Source organism: Pseudorca crassidens, chromosome 2 (assembly GCF_039906515.1).
Source record: "Pseudorca crassidens isolate mPseCra1 chromosome 2, mPseCra1.hap1, whole genome shotgun sequence".
NCBI lineage: Eukaryota > Metazoa > Chordata > Mammalia > Artiodactyla > Delphinidae > Pseudorca > Pseudorca crassidens.
Genome location: NC_090297.1, coordinates 44,893,957 through 44,911,772, shown reverse-complemented (window position 1 = coordinate 44,911,772; position 17,816 = coordinate 44,893,957). Strand labels below are relative to the sequence as shown.

At 45.7% G+C, this 17,816-nt stretch overlaps 1 protein-coding gene across 3 annotated transcripts in view; it reads left to right on the top strand.

Moving 5' to 3' along the window:
• Positions 1-16,074, top strand: part of YIPF1 (Yip1 domain family member 1) — a 34,819-nt gene extending 18,745 nt beyond the window's left edge. For 2 of the 3 annotated variants that reach the window (XM_067726212.1, XM_067726211.1), the window contains 4 exons: positions 1,006-1,172; positions 1,533-1,715; positions 5,618-5,749; positions 15,897-16,074. In XM_067726212.1, coding sequence (XP_067582313.1) covers positions 1,006-1,172; positions 1,533-1,715; positions 5,618-5,707 — 440 coding nt within the window. In that variant the 3' untranslated portion in view covers positions 5,708-5,749; positions 15,897-16,074. The remainder of the gene's footprint in view (positions 1-1,005; positions 1,173-1,532; positions 1,716-5,617; positions 5,750-15,896) is intronic. The other variant, XM_067726213.1, reaches the window with a different exon arrangement.
• Positions 16,075-17,816: the final 1,742 nt, after the last annotated feature.

Below are 17,816 nucleotides of genomic sequence, written 5' to 3'. Positions count from 1 at the left end.
CCTGACACCCAGTGGACAGCTGTAGTCACTGTAGCAATTCCCTTCCCCTCCCGTTAGTTATTCAAGAAAAAGGCAGTATATCAGCAGAATTACATTTGGCTTAATGCTGGAGTTCCCCGTGTGAAAAAAACTGCTCTGGGAGCTGAAAATGTTTTAGACAATCACATATCTTACCCAGAGTCTGACTGTAGTTGCTAGGACTGCCTTTGTTCTTGCCAAGAGCGTTCAGTGGATTACCTGGTGACTTTCATCTGGGAAGGGCTGGTGTGGCGGACTGAGCCGTTTATGATCCTCCACTCCGGAAGAGGGAGGACGAATCCTCTAGGGCGTGCTGCTAGAGGAGGGGGAGGGAGGGACAGTAAGTAATACACTGAGCATTGCTCCTCTGAGGAGCCGCTAAGTAGCATTTCCACCACAGAGACCGAATTATTTAAAGAAAGTGGAACTGGAGACTATTCCAAGCAATTCATCGGTGAGCTGGAACTCCCTATTTCAGAGGCAGAAGGAGCTCTAAGTAGCACGTAAAACAAGTTAATCTGAACCCAGGTCATTTTCGTAAATTTGCTAAAGAAATCAGTGTCAGCTCTTGTTATATTAGGAAGGAAGATGTGTTCTTCCAAGGGGATAGTTGACTTGTATTTGATTGAAATGTTCTGTGTATTTAAACACTTGCAGTGCGGCCCTCGGAAGTATTTCAGTTGCATGATTCAGTTGTTTAATACTATTAGTTGTTAGTAATTAAGTGAATTATAGAAACCATAGGAAAGACTACTGGTCATCACCACAAACACAAATGCTAAAGGGGCATGGATTCAGCACATTTATAGAGCACCTACTGCTTGTTGGGTACCGTGCCAGGCCCAGGGGTTGAGACCAGTAAGACACGATCCCCTGGTCCAGTGAGGCAGGTGGACACTCCTGCAGGAAGTCCAGCAGGTACCGGAAGTGCCGTGACAGTGCATTAAAGGCATGGTGCAATGAAAACTTGTGTCCTCTCACCCTCAGTGTCCATCGCAGCCACAATCATCTATGCCTACGCCTGGCTGGTTCCTCTTGCACTCTGGGGTTTCCTTGTGTGGAGAAACAGTAAAGTTATGAACATCGTTTCCTATTCATTTCTGGAGATTGTGTGCGTCTACGGATATTCACTCTTCATTTATATCCCCACAGCGGTAAGTACCACACTGATTCTGAGTGAGGCCCTGTTCTTAGCGGAAAATTCAACCAGCATCATTATTTCTAGCCTAACACTGATGTGCATCTGAAAAATACCCCTTGAATTTAGAAGTTTAGTGGGAATGGAGGCCGGGGAGCCAAGTGCTTTCCCTGGATCTTGAGCCCTTTGTTAGGAAAGCGCTCCCCTCAGTCTGCACGCTGGTGGCGTTTCTCTGGGCTGTTCTGGGAAACCCGAGCGGCAGTGAAGGCCCAGCTGCTGACAGGCTCCTGGGCCTTTATGAACACGTGTGCCTGGAACGAACAAATGCCTCGCTGAATGCCTCCCCCAAGCCCTCCCCGCCCTCCTTTTCTTTCAGATACTGTGGATCATCCCCCAGAAAGTGGTCCGCTGGATTCTAGTTACGATTGCCCTGGGCATCTCAGGCTCTGTCTTGGCAATGACATTTTGGCCAGCAGTTCGTGAGGACAACCGACGCATCGCATTGGCCACAATTGTGACGATTGTGTTGCTTCACATGCTGCTTTCTGTGGGCTGCCTGGTATGGTCTCATTCCGATGCTCTTCCGGTGCGCTTTCGATGCAAATGCTAAGACCTCAAACTGTTAGGCACCACGGTTCTTTAAAAATTGGCTCCATGAAATAAATATCGTTTTAAATAGACTGTCCTAGATGAGAAATAATAGTCATGAGAATTTGATTATAATCTCTGACTTCACCTAACTTCTGAAGTTTGGTTGAGATTTGGTGTCTGGCCAGAGGAAGTAGGGGTGGATGAGTGTCTACATATAGAGCTGGGGAGCGGAGGGTCTGGGGGGCGGGGGTTCCACCTCTGGATGCTTTTACTGGTTTTCTGCACAGACTCAGAAAGAGTTTTGAAATTCAGCATTTCATAGGTAGAAAGCTCGAGAATGAAGTCAAAATAGGAAAAAGTTATCTTTAAGATGAACAACATGTAAAACAATGTTTGAATTAATGTGTTTAGGTATCTTTTTAGGGAAACCATGTGCTTTTGAGTCAGACAGGCCCAGATTGAAGACCAGCTGTGTCACTCACTGGCTGTATGAGCTTGGGCAGGGAACCTAACTTCTCTGAATCTGAATTTCTTAATCTGCAACGTGGGTATAATAGTTCTTGTCACAGAGGGTTGTTCTGAGGATAAAATAAAATAATACATATAAAGCACTTAACATGGAATTTGTCCCATAAATACCCATAAATTAGATCCCTTTCCTTTGATCCTAAGGAGACATGTTCTTTGTAATTTCTGTACACACTGTGTGTAAAACTTGCTGCCCAGGGCCTTAACAAGGACTGGTATAGGTTTTTTAAAAATTCCAAATCCAAGAATGTTAAGGTCATGGCTGCCCACAGGAAGATGTTCACATAGCACATGGCCAGACCCTTGGTCAGGCTTTGCAGGAGTAAAGATTTCTTTGGCACTGTTTGATCTTGAATATTTTCTGTAGACAACCATGGTCTCATTAAGTGCTTGAATAAGATCCCAATACTTTATCATTGAACAAGTCTCATAAAAAGTGCCAAGTTCTTGGTTGACATGCATTTTACATATGCCTAAACTTTAACCCCTTGAGACAGCAGAGTGACACTGTTAATGTCTGGCACTTGGCATCTCTGGGCTGATGCCTAGAAATGCTGCTGTGACCTTCCTGTGACCCTCCTGTCTGCTGAGGAAGAATGTGCTTTGCGCTGTGACTAACTCTCTCGCTGTAATGCCTCTCACTGGTGTCTTCCCATCTCTCTTTTGAATTTTGAGTGTGTGTGTGTGTGTGTGTTATGTACCTTGTTAAGAAGTTGGTGAGGGGAAGGAGGCAGGAGAAAGGCATCGCCGTGTTCTGTTGTGTAAAGAGTAGAGAGGCGCAAGGCAGATGGGGCTATGGAGCAGGGAGGTGTTGTTGTTATTAACACGTTTAATTTGGTACCTGTGGCCAGGACCTTTTACCTCCTATGCCTGCTCCTCCCTTTTGGGGTAAATGACACTGAAGTTAGGGTTTACCTGCCCATCTTGCTACTCAGGAACTTTCTAAAAGAGAGCATCATAATGAAGTAGAAAGAGCACCCAATGCTGCTTAGCATTGAGAGCCTAGGCTCTCAGAACTCAGAACCTGGGTTTCCTCATCTGTCAGGGAGATTCATATTTCATGGGCTTTTGTGAGACTCGGTGAAAATGGCTGTGAAAGCGCTTCATATGCTGTGATAGTTCCTTCAGATGTAAAGAAGTTATTAAACGAGCCCTGTGTCATCAGAAACTGCCAGGGCCACTCTGCTGCTTGTTCCTCCGAGTGCCCCAGTAAGAGCGGTCCCAGGCCACAACTCTAGGGACAGTGCCCTTTCATTGGTGCCCCTCCCTGGCATCTTCCCATCTCTCTCCTGAACTTCTTACACACGCACACACAGTTGAGAAGTTGGAGGAGAGAAGGAGGCAGGAGAAAAGACATTGCCCTGTTCAGTTTTAAGGGACTCAGGGGAGCGGGGCAGATTGGATGGTGGAGCAGGCAGCTAATTGCAGGTGTAGGACCGCTTCTTGGACAGGAGGCACAGTTTTCTTTCCTCGAGGAAGGGAACCATTTGTTTAGCCAGGGGCCCACTGGGTCTGGGGTTTTGTTGTCTCAACTCCATCACTACCTGCTTTTTTGCTTATTAGTTCACCCCTCTGGACCCCCACCTCCTCACTTAGAAAAAGAAGTAAAAGATGTTACCACAAGGATGAATGATATGTACAATTACTATCACTGCAAAGGCAGGGAGAGGAAATGACAGGGGAGTTACTTGAGCTGAGGGGCACTGGCTGAACCAGACAGCTTGGCCTTCTCACTGTCCCCTGGGGAACACGAATTGGTGTTTTCACCTTAGTGCAGTGAAGCATATGACAGCCCAGCACCTGCTGTGGGTCCCTTGGTGCTTGTACTTGTACACGATCTCTAAGTTGGTCCTGGAACACACCTGGCAGGGAGACTAAGGAGGCACTAGAGGTTGCATCCTTGGCTGGTATGTTTGGAGATGCACAAACCTATGTTTGAGGTGGTACTGCGCCGAGTAGAGGGTCTGTGCCCTAGTGTTTGTGGAATTAATTATTTTTATTTTCGTGGATTATTTTTTCCAATCCTTTCATTTAACAGATAAGACTTGTGCAAAGTCATAGTGCGAGTTCCTAGCAGAGCCAGGTTTAGAAGCTGGGCTTCCTGGCTTATTCCATCTGGTGAGGGTTTCCTCCAGGAACCTGGAAGATAGTCGTTGTTCTTGCATCCTGGGGGCGTCTTGGCTCAGTGCACACGCAAGATAACTGGAGGGGCCCAACGCTAGTAGCACGGCCCCTGCCCCTGCTCGGGTTAGGGACCATTCTTCTCCTTCCTCGGAAAACAGCTGCTGGAAGGGGCCTTGGGGAGGAAGGCTTTTAAAACTACTAGAATTGCCCAGGGGATGTGGCAAACTAGAGGGAGTCCGCAGCTAGGAACTTTTTGAAATGGATTGTTGAAGACTTAACTCGAAATAGGAATTATGTTGGGGGAAACTCCAGCGTGTTGTGTTGGCGCCCCCTTCTGGCTGATAGAGAGCAGAGCTGGTGAGATGGCTCTTGACTTGGTGGCTTTTTATCTTTTTTACCTTCCTGAGGCCCCCGCTCCAGGGGCGAGTCACGCGCAGGCAGTGGTCCCTGATTTACTAACGGGTTCACCTGTCCTTCGAACAACCCGAGTTCAGGGCTAGTGAGATTGGTATTTTCCCGGGCTCACGTTAGGCTTCTCAGACCCCGAAACAGGTGGGAAGATCCTCCCTGATGTTTTTCCGTTTTCCACCTCCTTCTGATTTTTGATAGTTAAATTGTAGATGGTGAGTGGAAGCACTTATCAAACCTTTCATTTCCAAGTTGAAGAATTAAGAGGTGAAGCCTGCCTAGCACTTTCTTTGAAAGGTCTTTACGGGGAGCCGACTGGTTTGGCAGCAGTCTACCTTGGTTCAGTTCATTAAGTATTGATTGTTGACACGGTGTGCCCGGCCCTGTGTGAGGGGCTGGTGACGCAGAGACAAGAAGGACACGGTCTTTGGAGGAGAGACTGTGGTGATTAAGGTTGAGCTTTGCAGTCGGAAAGACCAAGCATTGAGTCCTGGCTGCACCACCTGCTGCCACGTGCACCTAATCGAATGGCAGCCTCTCTGAGCCTCAGTTTCTTCCTCTGTCAGATGCCTTCATCTGTCACCGAGTTGTTATGAAGATTAAGTCTTAGGTAGCAAGTGCTTAATAAATGGTAGCAAAGTTTAAAAAGGCAGTCTCAGTCGAGTAAGGGACAGAAACAGAGACAGTTCAGTGATGACCAGTGCAGTGGGGGAGATGTAGGGAGCCCAGAGGTACTGTCAGCGTGGAGTCTAGGACACGCCCCTGGACCATTATTTGTTAACCACCCTCATGGGTCTCCTTTTCCTGCAGGCCTACTTTTTTGATGCACCGGAGATGGACCATCTCCCAACAAGCACAGCTGCTCCAAACCAAACAGTTGCAGCAGCCAAGTCCAGCTAAAGGGGAAAGTGAGCGATCACCGTTTCATCTTCTCGCTGTGAGGTACAGTAAAAATGGGCAGGGGCCTCAGTCCTGCTGCTGTTAGCATGAAGCGCTGAGAGGGCCAGGCCCTTCTGTCTGTCTCCATGGTTCAGTGTGGTGTGTGTGCACACGCATGTCCCTGGTGTGTCCCTATTGCTGAGGCTTCAGTTGGGAAGTAGACTCATGTGGCTTTATACATTTGGAAAACACGAGCTCTCAGATTCTTCTGTAAGAGGAGTTCCTGCCTTTTGGCCCCAGCATCCCCTCTCCTCTACTCCCTGTCCCCTTCCCAGCAGCACAGCATGGATTTGTTCCACTTGATTACAGTCTAGTGGTTTCCTCCAGTTTCTCTGTGACTTCTCAGGCTGGCCTCAGACCCTGAGTGTGACCGCTCTTGAATTACTCATGCAGTTCTCCGAAGCTTACCAGTTCTCACGCCCAGTTTGTTCTTGGGCCTCTTTGATGATTCCACTGTTGGTGGTTAGCTCAGAGGGTCAGAGTACAGGAAAAAGACCCTGTTCCTCCATGACTGGTCTCTCGCCTCCCCGTTCCACCTCCTCTGTGTTCTGAGCCTGCAGCCGTGCTGAGCTGCTTGCCATCTCCAGAACACATCCTACCTTTGCACTTGCTGATCCAGTTGTCTGAAATGTTCCTTCCCTTCCAGCAGTCATCACTTACCTGTGAACCCATTACACCCTGTATTATACATCACTTTATTAGTGGTGCTCGAAACACCAGTCACTCACTGTCAGTGTGTCCATCTGCTGATCCATTTGTTCACGCATTTATTCATCCATTTGTCCTCCATGTACTAGGGTGTCTCCCCATAAGAACAAGGAATGGGTATTTCTCTGTTTCTTCATTGCCCACCACATGACGTGGTATATACAGCGGGTGCTCAGTAAATGTTTGTGGAATGAATGAATGAAGCCACACTCTGCACATGATCTCACTGTGGGCCAAAATCTTTACTCTATGTTGTAATCATGGGCTGACCTTTCTGCCCAAGCTGCTATCTCCCAGAGCAACAGGGTGTGGTGCAATGACCAGGGCCTTTAGAGTCAAACAGAATGAAAATCCCTGCCCTACCATGTACTAGCAGTGTGCCTGGGGCAAGGGGCTGACTCTCTCTGAGCCTCAGCTAACTTACTATGAAATGAAGATGATACAGTCTACAGGCATACCTCGGAGATATTGTGGGTTCGGTTCCAGACCACCACAGTAAAGTGAGTATCGCAGTAAAGCAAGTCACATGAATTTTCTGGTTTCCTAGTGCATATGCAAGTTATATTTACACTATGCTCTAGCCTATTAAGTATGCAACAGTATTATGTCTAGAAAAGCAATGCACATACCTTAATTAGAAAGTATCAATATTTCATTGCTTAAAAAAATGCTAACCATCACCTGAGCCCTCTTTGAGTCCTAGTAGTAGTGACATCAGAGATCGCTGATCAGAGATCCCCATAACAAATAGGATAATAATGAAAAAGTTTGAAATATTTCAAGAATTACCAAAATGTGACACAGAGATGAATGCTCTTGGGAAACTGGTGCCAATAGACTCGCTCAATGTGGAGCTGCCACAAACCTTCAATGTGTAAAAAACAACAATATCTGCAAAGTGCAATAAAGTGAAGAACAATGAAGTGAGGTATGTGTGTGTATTATATTACAAGATTGTAGTGAAAGTAGAGATCGTGTTTATAAAAGCTCCTGGCACATAGTTGGTGCTCAGTAACAGAATCAAGCTGCCGCCCCTCTGAAAGGGGTTAGTCATCTGTGCGGAAACTTGGTGGTTCTTACTCACTTTACTGTCACCCTTTATTTCCTTTTTGTAAAACAAATGGAGAATTTCCCTCTTAGTTGAGGAATTTAGGTTGCCGACCCTGCAAGGTGACAAGATGTGATTGGTCAAACAGAGGCCTCTCTGGTTGCCTTGTTGGTGCGACAGTCATCCTGGCCAATGGTGTGACTGGGAAACCACTGTAAATGTCAGAGCCTGATTTCCCCGCTTCCTCTCTTCACATTATAGGTGATGCTAGAATCAAAGAAGGTCAGAGCCCTTGGAGATGGGATGTGCTTTGCTTCCCTCTTCTTTTTACAGTAAGGAAGCTGAGGCCAAGAGAGGACAGTGCCCTGCCCAAGGCCAGGTTTGGTAGCAAACTAACGTGTATATCACATTCTATGTTACAAAACACTGTCCAGATCATTCTCATTGGCCGCTCTTACCAGCCCTGTTGTCCCCCATTATATGGATGAGGGAAGCTGGGCTTTAGTAAGTCTGAGTTGACTAAGATCACCCCTCTCTTAGAGGCAGAGCTGGGAATCAAACCCAGGTCTTCGGGAACCAATTCCTGAGGTTTTTTCCACTTTCCCACTCTTTAGGCTGATGTTCTTTTTACCACGAAAACTTGTAGGCTCCCCTGCTGACCTTTGGCTCTTTTGGGGGTGGGGCACGCCTACTTTGCTAATCTAGAGGTCTCCACACTACTTTGATTGCACAACCTGTCAGTTAAGAATTTGAGGACTGTATTATCTATTTCTGCCTAACAATATTGCCACAAACCTAGCAGCTCAAAAAACACACATTCATTATCTCACTGTCTCTGTGAGTCAGGAATCCGGGCGTAGCTTTGCTTAGTTCTCTCCTTCTCCTTCTCCTTGCTTAGTACTCTCACAAGGCTGCACTCAAAAGTGTTGCCTGCGCCGGGGTCTCGGCTGAAAACTGGGCTGGGGAAGGATCTTCTTCCGAGCTCACATAGTTCTTGGCAGGATTCAGTTCCTTGTGGCCTGCCAGACCAATGGCCTCCTTGCTGATGGTCAGCTGGAGGCTGCCCTCAGTTCCTTGCCACATAGGCCCCTCCATATGAGGACTTTTACTTCATCAAAACCACAAATGGAGATAATCAACGGAGACTCTTAGGAAGATGCAAGTTACCATCTATGTGATGTAATCACAGAAATGACATCCATCGCCTTTGCCGTATTCTTTGGATTAGAGGCAAGTCGCAAGTCTTGCCCACACTCCAGGGGACAGGACACATCAGGGCATAAATACCGGATCATTGGAGGCCATTTTTATTTTTTAATTTAATTTAATTCAATTTAAATTTTTAGCTTTATGGAGGATGAACTGACAGAATTGTAAGATATTGAAAGTGCACATTGTGGTGATTTGCTGTACATATACATCATGGAGGCCATCTTAGAGTCTCTCTGCCACAAGCACACACCTTCAGTGACACGTTTATATTTGAAGCATTTACAAAGACTGTTGTCAACCCATATAGTAACTATTAAAGCTTAATTCCTTATTTTTTGATGAAAAATAAATATTACAGAAGTTCTAATATTTTGCTTCCACTGCCTCAGTGGCTTGTTTCCGGAGCCCACTGCCTTAGAATGAGCGCGTGGTAGGGTGTCGGCATTACTGTTGAATTGTCTGCACATTGGTCCAGCTCATCCTGCAAATGGACTCCATTGACTGTTAGCAGAGAAGGCCCCAGAGCAGGATGGATCTTCATCTGAGGTCCATGGGGAAGGGACTCTTATTTCACTTGGGCTCCCCGGCCTTGGCCTAATACCCGCCTAGCACAGACAGGGCGAGTGCTTCGTTAATAGCGTGGGTGGAGGTGACTTTGTAAGATTCAGGCAAGAGTCAGGATGTGGGCTTTTACCAGAAGTGCCTTGGCTCACTGAGTCCTGGATCATAATTTACTTCCTCACTCAATGTTTATTTGAGGCCACTTTGTGGCCTCTGTGAGCTGGGCACTGGGGACCTGCAAAATCAGATAGAGTCTGCCTCAAGGCGCCTTGGTCCATGGGTAAAACAGCTCACCAGATAAGGACCAGGCGGTGGGCCAGGCTGTGTGAGAAGTGCATGGCCAAGTTGTGAGCTGATGGGCACTGTGGGAGCACAGAAACACTGACTCATTTGGCCTGGGGGAAGGCTTCACAGAGGGGGTCTTGCGTGAGCAGAAAGCAGTTAGTTACCCGTTTTTCTGAAAAGAGTAGTCAACTTCCCGTGGCTTTTGGGAAAGTGAAGACGTAGGCTGTTCATTGAGACACAGTGATGTGCTGTGGGCTCACATCACCTAGAACAAGAAAACCTGAGCTCAGCTGCAGAGGGACAGAGGTGGAGGACACAGTGGCCACAGCTGCCTGGCTCTCTGCCTTGCCTCAGAATACCTGACATCAACCTGGAGAGGGGCTCTCTCAGCCTGCTCCTGGGCTGAGACTTCATACATACAGTTCCTTTCATACATTTTGGTTATGAAGTCTCCAGACCAAGTGTCCCAGGTGCTATACACCTTCAGAGAGTCAGAAGCTGGCATCTTGGAAGATCCTGGCCCTTAGGGCCCTTGCAGACCTCCCATCCTGATTTACACAGATTTGGTACCTATGGGCTTTGCTCAGATCTATAAACTTGGGTGTCAGCGTCTCCATTTGGGTATCAAGTCTCTAAATGAGATAGTGATGAACAGTTTCTTCGGAGCCTCCCTGGCAGAAGCATCAGCCGCTTTGCCAATGAGAGGGCTGTCCAGAGCCCTGAGCGCTGCAGATTTATGAGCTGGCTGTGCCTCCCACTGTAAGCTGTGGACTGCCAGCTTTCACTGGAAAAGAATGACTTCTAATCTCACAGATAACTTTCCTCATGGAAATCTGTGCAGTGGAGGGCTTAGCCTGGAAGGGATTACTGGGAGAGCATTAACCCCTTCTTTCCCTGGAACTTCAGGATCACGAGGGAGCCTCCAATTACTTGTAATCAGGGAAGCTACCTCTACATAAGTCATTGAGACATTATAAAGAACATCTGGCTTTCTTCTTTCCTTCCTTCCTTCCTTCCTTCGTTCTTTCTGTTTTATATTAACTTATCACCTGAGGGCCAATGCCAGTTCTTCTCTGAGCCAGGACCCTGGTGCACCTGGGGAGTCTTACTTTGGCTTGAGGGATGGAGTATCTGAAGGACTGTATTCAGATTGGGGCTACCTTCCCAGGGGCAATGACAAGTGGCTCTGTCCAGAGGAGGACGGCCAGCAGGTAAATATACCGCAGTGTGATAAGGGCTTTAATAAGGGATGAGCAGAGGGCTTCAGGAGACTCCTTTGTAATTAAAACCCTCCTGATTCGATACACAGGGTTTATATGCAATTATCCTTTCACTCACTCATGTCAAGAGTTCATTTTATAAGCCAAAGCTTCAAATGTTCTTACTAGGTTTATACACATCAGTTCTTTTATTCTGAAATCAGCTTTAACTCAATGAATGCTGTAATCCCCTTTAACACAGTGTCCAAACCGCATGATCTCACACCATAGCTAACACTGTTTTCTACAGCCCCTTATTCTTTTCCACACCATGTCGGGAAATGTCCCTTCCCAGAGAATCCATTTTCAGTTCCTGAGCTATTTCTTTTTCAGTTTTCTTCTTTGTTCCCTTTCTTTGAGGAAAATTGGTAGACCCTGGGATGGTAAGTGGGTCAACACAAGAACTTTTTATTCTTTTATTTGACTTATTTAGTGGAAACTTTTAAACATAGACAAAAGTAGAGTGAACAGTATAGTGAATCCCTATGTACCCCTCCCCTCTTTCACTTTCAACCGTTGTCAACTCATGGCCAGTCTTGTCTCATCCATATACCCGTATATTCCCCACCTCTTTCCCCTGTATTATTTGGAAGCAAATATAGAACATCCTATTATTTCATCCATAAATACTTAAATTCTGTATCTATAAAAGATACTCTTTTCAGGGACTTCCCTGGCGGTCCAGTGGTTAGGACTCTGCACTTTCACTGCCATGGGCCCGGGTTCAATCCCCAGTCGGGAAATAAGATCCCACAAGTCGGGGGCTTCCCTGGTGGTGCAGTGGTTGAGAGTCCGCCTGCCTATGCAGGGGACATGGGTTCGTGCCCTGGTCCGGGAAGATCCCACATGCCGCGGAGCGGCTAGGCCCGTCAGCCGTGGCCGCTGAGCCTGCGCGTCCGGAGCCTGTGCTCTGCAACGGGAGAGGCCACAACAGTGAGAGGCCCGCATACCGAAAAAAAAAAAAAATACCCACAAGCCATGAGGAATAGCCAAAAATAAATAAATATTTAAAATAAGAGGCTAAAACAACCTTTTAAAAAAAAAGAAAATTACTCTTCAAAACCTAACCATAGTGCCATAATCACATCTTAAGAAATAATAACTCTTGGGGCTTCCCTGGTGGACCAGTGGGTAAGACTCCATGCTCCCAATTCAGGGGGCCCAGTTTCGATCCCTGGTCGGGGAACTAGATCCCGCATACATGCTGCAACTAAGAGTTCACGTGCTGCAACTAAGAGTTTGCATGGCGCAGCTAAGAGTTTGCGTGCCACAACTAAGGGTCCGCATGCCGCAACTAAGAGTCCGCATGCTGCAGCTAAAAGATCCCACGTGCCGCAACTAAGACCCAGTGCAGCCAAAATAAAAAAATAAATAAATATTAAAAAAAAGAAATAACTAATATCAAATACATTTCAGTGTTTGAGTTTCATATTGCAATTGGGTGTTGTACCTCTTAAATGCCTTTTAAATTATAGAGTCCTACTCCATCTTTCTCTTTCCCTTTGCCACTTATTTGTTGAAAAATCATTTATCCTATAGTTTTTCACTGTCTGGATTTTGCTGATTGTTTCTCCATGGTATCATTTAACATATAGCTCTGTCCTCTGTTTTCTGTGAATTGCTGGTTGTATCCAAAGGTTTGATCGGATTCAGATTGATTTTTCTTTTGGCAAAATTACTTGATATGTGCCGTAAAACCCTTCCATCCATAAACTCATAATGTCTAATTATCTCTCTGTCTTTTTGATATTAGTAGCCATTAATAAACAATGCCTAGACCCATTAATTCAGTATGGGTTTCAAAATGATGATATTTCAGTTCTATCTTTTCTTCTTTATTTATTTACTAGAATACTTCTTTACTAAAAATTTCCCTTCATCTGTGTGGTTCCGGTGATACAGTTTATATTAGAAAAGCAAGATAAATGATTTTTTTCTCTTTATTTACCTGCTTTCAAAATATTAGTTGGCTCACTAGGATCTGCAGCAATAACCAATTAGTTTCAGTCCGTTGCAAATACTATGCTTATTGATGCTCAAATTGTCCTGTATTTGGCCACCGGGAGCCTCTTCAGGTTGGCCCCCGAGTGCTGTCGGCACGACCCTAGGAGTCTCTGGTAACTGCCTTGTTATCTGTTATGACCAAATGTTCTAGGCTCACTTTGGACTTTTCCTGTCTCAGACCCAGACTGAGCCATTTCTCTAAGGAGTCCAGTCCTGGTTCCATTCAGGGAAATAGTATTTCCAGGTCACAATCTGGATGCTAGTGGTGCTCACTGCAACTGGCTTAGTCATTGTTTTCAGGCCTTTTCAATGTTCAGAGCTAGGAGATATGATTGTTGTTTGCTTGATAGAACATATGTTGTGAGTTCATACTGATACTTCCAATTCCTGTTTAGTACAGTACTAAACTGCTTGTATCTTATATTCATATCTCCTTTCTCCTGTACTGAGGGTCTCATTTCTCACTGACACCATCAATGATCGAATTGGGCTATCACATAAGTACTTACTTGTTTTATCCCACTGTGCACTTACAGGGATCTAGTAGTAAAAGTACCAAACTACCTCTAACTACTGGAAATGTTACTTTAAAATCTTTGAAGGGAATTCCCTAGTGGTCCAGTAGTTAGGACTTTGCACTTTCACTGCCATGGCCCAGGTTCAATCCCTAGTCGGGGAACTAAGATCCCGCAAGCCGTGAGGCGCAGCATAAAAAATAAATAAATAATAAAAAATAAATAAACAAAATCTTTCAAGATTTTTTTTTTTTAAGTTCTGGAATATGCTTTTCCCTCCCTTGTCTGCTTAGAAACTTCCTATTTATTCTTCAGGGCCTACTTCAGATACTCTGTCCTTGGTGGAGTTTTGCTTTACTTCTCCAGGTAATATTACTTACTTATTTCTCTGGGCTCTGCTACAGTTCTTTGTATGTTTCTCTATTGTGGCCATTTTCTTGTGAACCATAACTTCATAGACTGAGGGTTCCTTGAGGTCAGAGATTTATTTACCAATATAGCCCCAGCACTCAGCAGGCATTTGGGGAAAGCTTGATTTTGAACAAGCAAGGGTTATATACATACCATATGGCACTCAAAACTTTCCTGGGATCATTTGCCAAGCTATTTGGAAACTCTTGTTCATTCATTGAGGACCTACTCTGTGCTAGGTGCTGGGCTACTGGTGAACAATGGAGATAGGTTCTTACCTTCCCAGATTTTACAGCCCAACTTTATATCTCCTGCATCACACAGACTAGCAGACCTTGCTGAGTTAAAAAGAGAATCATGACTTTGGGAACTTCTGGTTGGAACACCCCAGATCAGGCAATGGTGATACTGTCCAGGCTTGTTTGCAGGGGTGGGGCCAGGAAGGGAGTAGGGCATGCCACAGGGGGCCACCGTGGTGGGGAGCCAGAAGTGGCCAGGGAGGCCTTACCCAGGTCTTAGGCCTGGAAGTGGCAAGGGAGCCCTGGCTGATGGTGACATTGTGGGCCAAATCTTTCCATATTTACGAAAATAAATCTTTAGTGCCTGCCCTGTGGGCTGGTTTGTCCCTACCTTTACTTAGCATTTCAGAAACCGGAGCCCATGTTTACCAGAAGGCCAATCAGGACTTTAGGTTCTTTCACTCCAGCAAATTACAGCATCCACCCTTCTCCAACCACTTTTCACAGCTATTTTGTTGGCAACTTTTCCCTTTTCTAGAGCCAGTGGATTTAGGCAGATCTCCCCTGCCTCAGCCTCACCTTCATGGTATGCTTAAATGCTGACACTGATTGTGATGTTTCCCCCGATGAGGTCGCCAGGGAGGCCTGGCTTATTCTCTTAGGGGGAAGGCCATGCATTAGGGACCCCTCTCTGCCACATTCCTTAATCTCCCCTGGATTTCACCGTATCTCTAGCCTCTTTTTCCAAGTTCCCGTCTCTTGCAAATCCTCAACTAGGTGTACCAACAGATGCCTCAAATTCATTATGTTCAAAACTAAACTCATCCCCCCAACAACCAGATCCTCTTTCATTTTCCTGTCTCAGTGAATGGCACTACCACCCACATCGCCCCTGATTTCAGACTAGGTTAGGTTCTTTATCATACCCTTCATGGTACCTTATAATCGTAATTACATAAATAACGTTTTATGTATTTGTTTACTCTGTAGTTTCCCTTGCTGGACTGTAAGTTTCTTGAGAGTTAGAACCATGATTGCCTTATTCATCGTATCTGGTGCCTGGCTTGTGAGTCCTCCAACAATATTCATTGGATGAATTAAGAAATCTACCTGGTCACCCAAGCTAGAAACCTCAGCATCAGTGTAGATTCCTCCCTCTTATCTTCCACATCTTATCTGTCAGCAAGACTTGTCTGTGCTACCTCTGAAATATTTCTCAAATCTGTCCTATCAGTACCATACCCAGCATTCAGGACCTGATCATCTCACATTTAGACTATGGTAAGAGCTTGATGGGTTTCTCTGTCTCTCTTCTTCTCCTCCTTCTGATCCATCCTATATGTAGCCATAGGGGTCTTTGAAAATCTATAAATCTGATTGTGCTTTTGACTGCGTCACTCTTCTACTTAAAAACTTTTTTTTGGCCTCCTGTTGTCTAAAGAAAACCCAAACTCCCTGGATTGCCATGATCCATCCCTAATCTGTTTGTCCTGCCTCATATCCTGCCATTGTCCCCTGTATAACCATATGTTTCAGCAACCACAAACAGCTCTCACTTTCCAAATCTTTTTATGTCTTTTTATGTAAAAAGATATTTACTTTTATCTTTCCTCCTCTAGCACCAAACACAGATCAGTCACAAAGAAGAGAGAAAGGAGGGTGGCTGAAGGTAGCTTTGGGATGTGTATCAGAGAAAGTCATTGGGTTTCCAAAGAAATAGAGGAAAACTTTTTAAAATGTCATTTCCTCTGCAGCAGGAAGTCTTCTGTGGAGCCTATAAATCAGGGCTCAAGGCTCTAGGTTTAGGGAGCTGGTGGAGGCAGACTGCTCTGGTGTTGAAGTTATATCTCTAAATCCTTTCTGTACGGGGGCAACTTGATCTTGAAAGTTACTCTTTTTGTTTTTCAGTTCTCTTCAGTGGGTTTTGGAGTGTGGTTCTTTCGGACATGGCATCCACTGCAGAAAAGCAGAACGACCAAAGCGCAGGAAAACGGATGGAATGGCCCCAACCCCCAACATCTGGGGGGTGCCACACTGAAGCCTAATCACCTATTTAACAAACAAATATTAAATGTTGTTGAGTTGAGACGTGTCACTCAGCTCTTCTCTCTCACTGTCAGTTGTCATTGTGACTGTGCACTGGTTTGGAGAGAAATACGAGGGGATGGGTGGGGCTGCTCAAGTGCCCTGCGTGTGCCTCTCGTGGTCACGTGGTGTGCTTCACGTTAGGTGCACCCTTAGTCCCTGAAATGGATCCATCCTAACTTGGGTGTCTTTTCTCTGGCTCGTGTACAGATTACCTAGGTGAGCCTCTGCTCCCCTTGCCATCCTAAAGTGGCCAAACAGCATGAACTTTGGTTGGGATTCATTGGGAGGCTGAAAATTTGTCTTTGGTGACCTGACTCTGGGCAACTGAACCTAATGGTTGCGAAATAAATACAAAAATAATAATAATAATGTCTGTGTCTGCACGTCGTGACTTTGAGCTCAGGTTCTTCCTTGATGTTTTATCTTCAGCCTGCCGGAGGTTGCTGGGAGTCTGATTTAATGTGCTAGCTGTTGGAGTGCGGGGGTTAAAATGGACATCCGAATTTTTCTTCCTCTAAGCATGGAACAGTGTGTTTAAAGGACATGCTTACCTATAACCTATTTTGACATACAGATTTTAGAAAATTCTTTCAGTGCCCTTTGAGTGCCTCTTCAAGGTGGTGTGACTTCCTGGCTAGAGACCATGAAAGGGAGAAACCAGTGACACCTCAAAGATACTTGTTTATACTTTGTGTTCAAAATATACACCATCTGGGGCTTCCCTGGTGGCGCAGTGGTTGAGAGTCCGCCTGCCGATGCAGGGGACACGGGTTCGTGCCCCGGTCCGGAAAGATCCCACATGCTGCGGAGCGGTTAGGCCCGTGAGCCATGGCCGCTGAGCCTGCGCATCCAGAGCCTGTGCTCCGCGACAGGAGAGGCCACAACAGTGAGAGGCCCACATACCACAAAATAAATAAATAAATAAAAAATATGTATACACCATCTGGGAGGCTTAGCTTCTTCTAGGTCAGGATTGCTGATTTCCCACTGTTTCTGTTGTCCTCTTCAGGACAGGAGCTCCCCATGTATTTCTGAGACAACTACAAAGACACATTTGGACTTAAAAGGATGATCATGCAGATAAAGGAAGCGGCACAGAAATTCAGGCTACAGTGAGCTTAAGGTCACCATGGCAAACTTCCCATTGAATGCTGACTGTCACCCCCATTACCTTATTCAACAAATATATACTGTGCACCTCCTATGTGCTGATCACCTTTCTAGGTACTGGGGCAGCGAACAAAACAGACAAGGTCCCTGTTCCCATGGATCTGACAGTGCAGTGATCCCTGCTAAGGGATCACCAGCCTCAGCCTCACCAAGGCAGCCATTCCTCCTGAACCGCTCCTGCTGTTAGAAGCGCCTCTGCGGTTTTCACTGATTGGTCCGAGCTCCAACCCTGGGCTCTCAGATCAAAGTCTGAACTCCTTTCCCTTTGTTAACTTCTGATGTTTGAAAGCAACTGTTCTGCGCCCCCTGAGTCCTCTCCAGCTAAATATTTCTTTTGTCTTTAAGGACTCTTCAAAGAACTTGGTATTCATACTTTCCAGTCACCATCTGAACTGGTGCCCTGGCTCACTCTTTCTTTAACACTTAACTCCTGCTGCCCAAGGCAGTGATTCTCATACATGTGCATCTGTGCATCCCCCTGTACGAGCCATCTGCAACCTCCCATTCTTATCTCTTACCGAAAGTGACAGGATTTTTCTCTTATTGAAGAATAGAAGCATATTGTGAAAT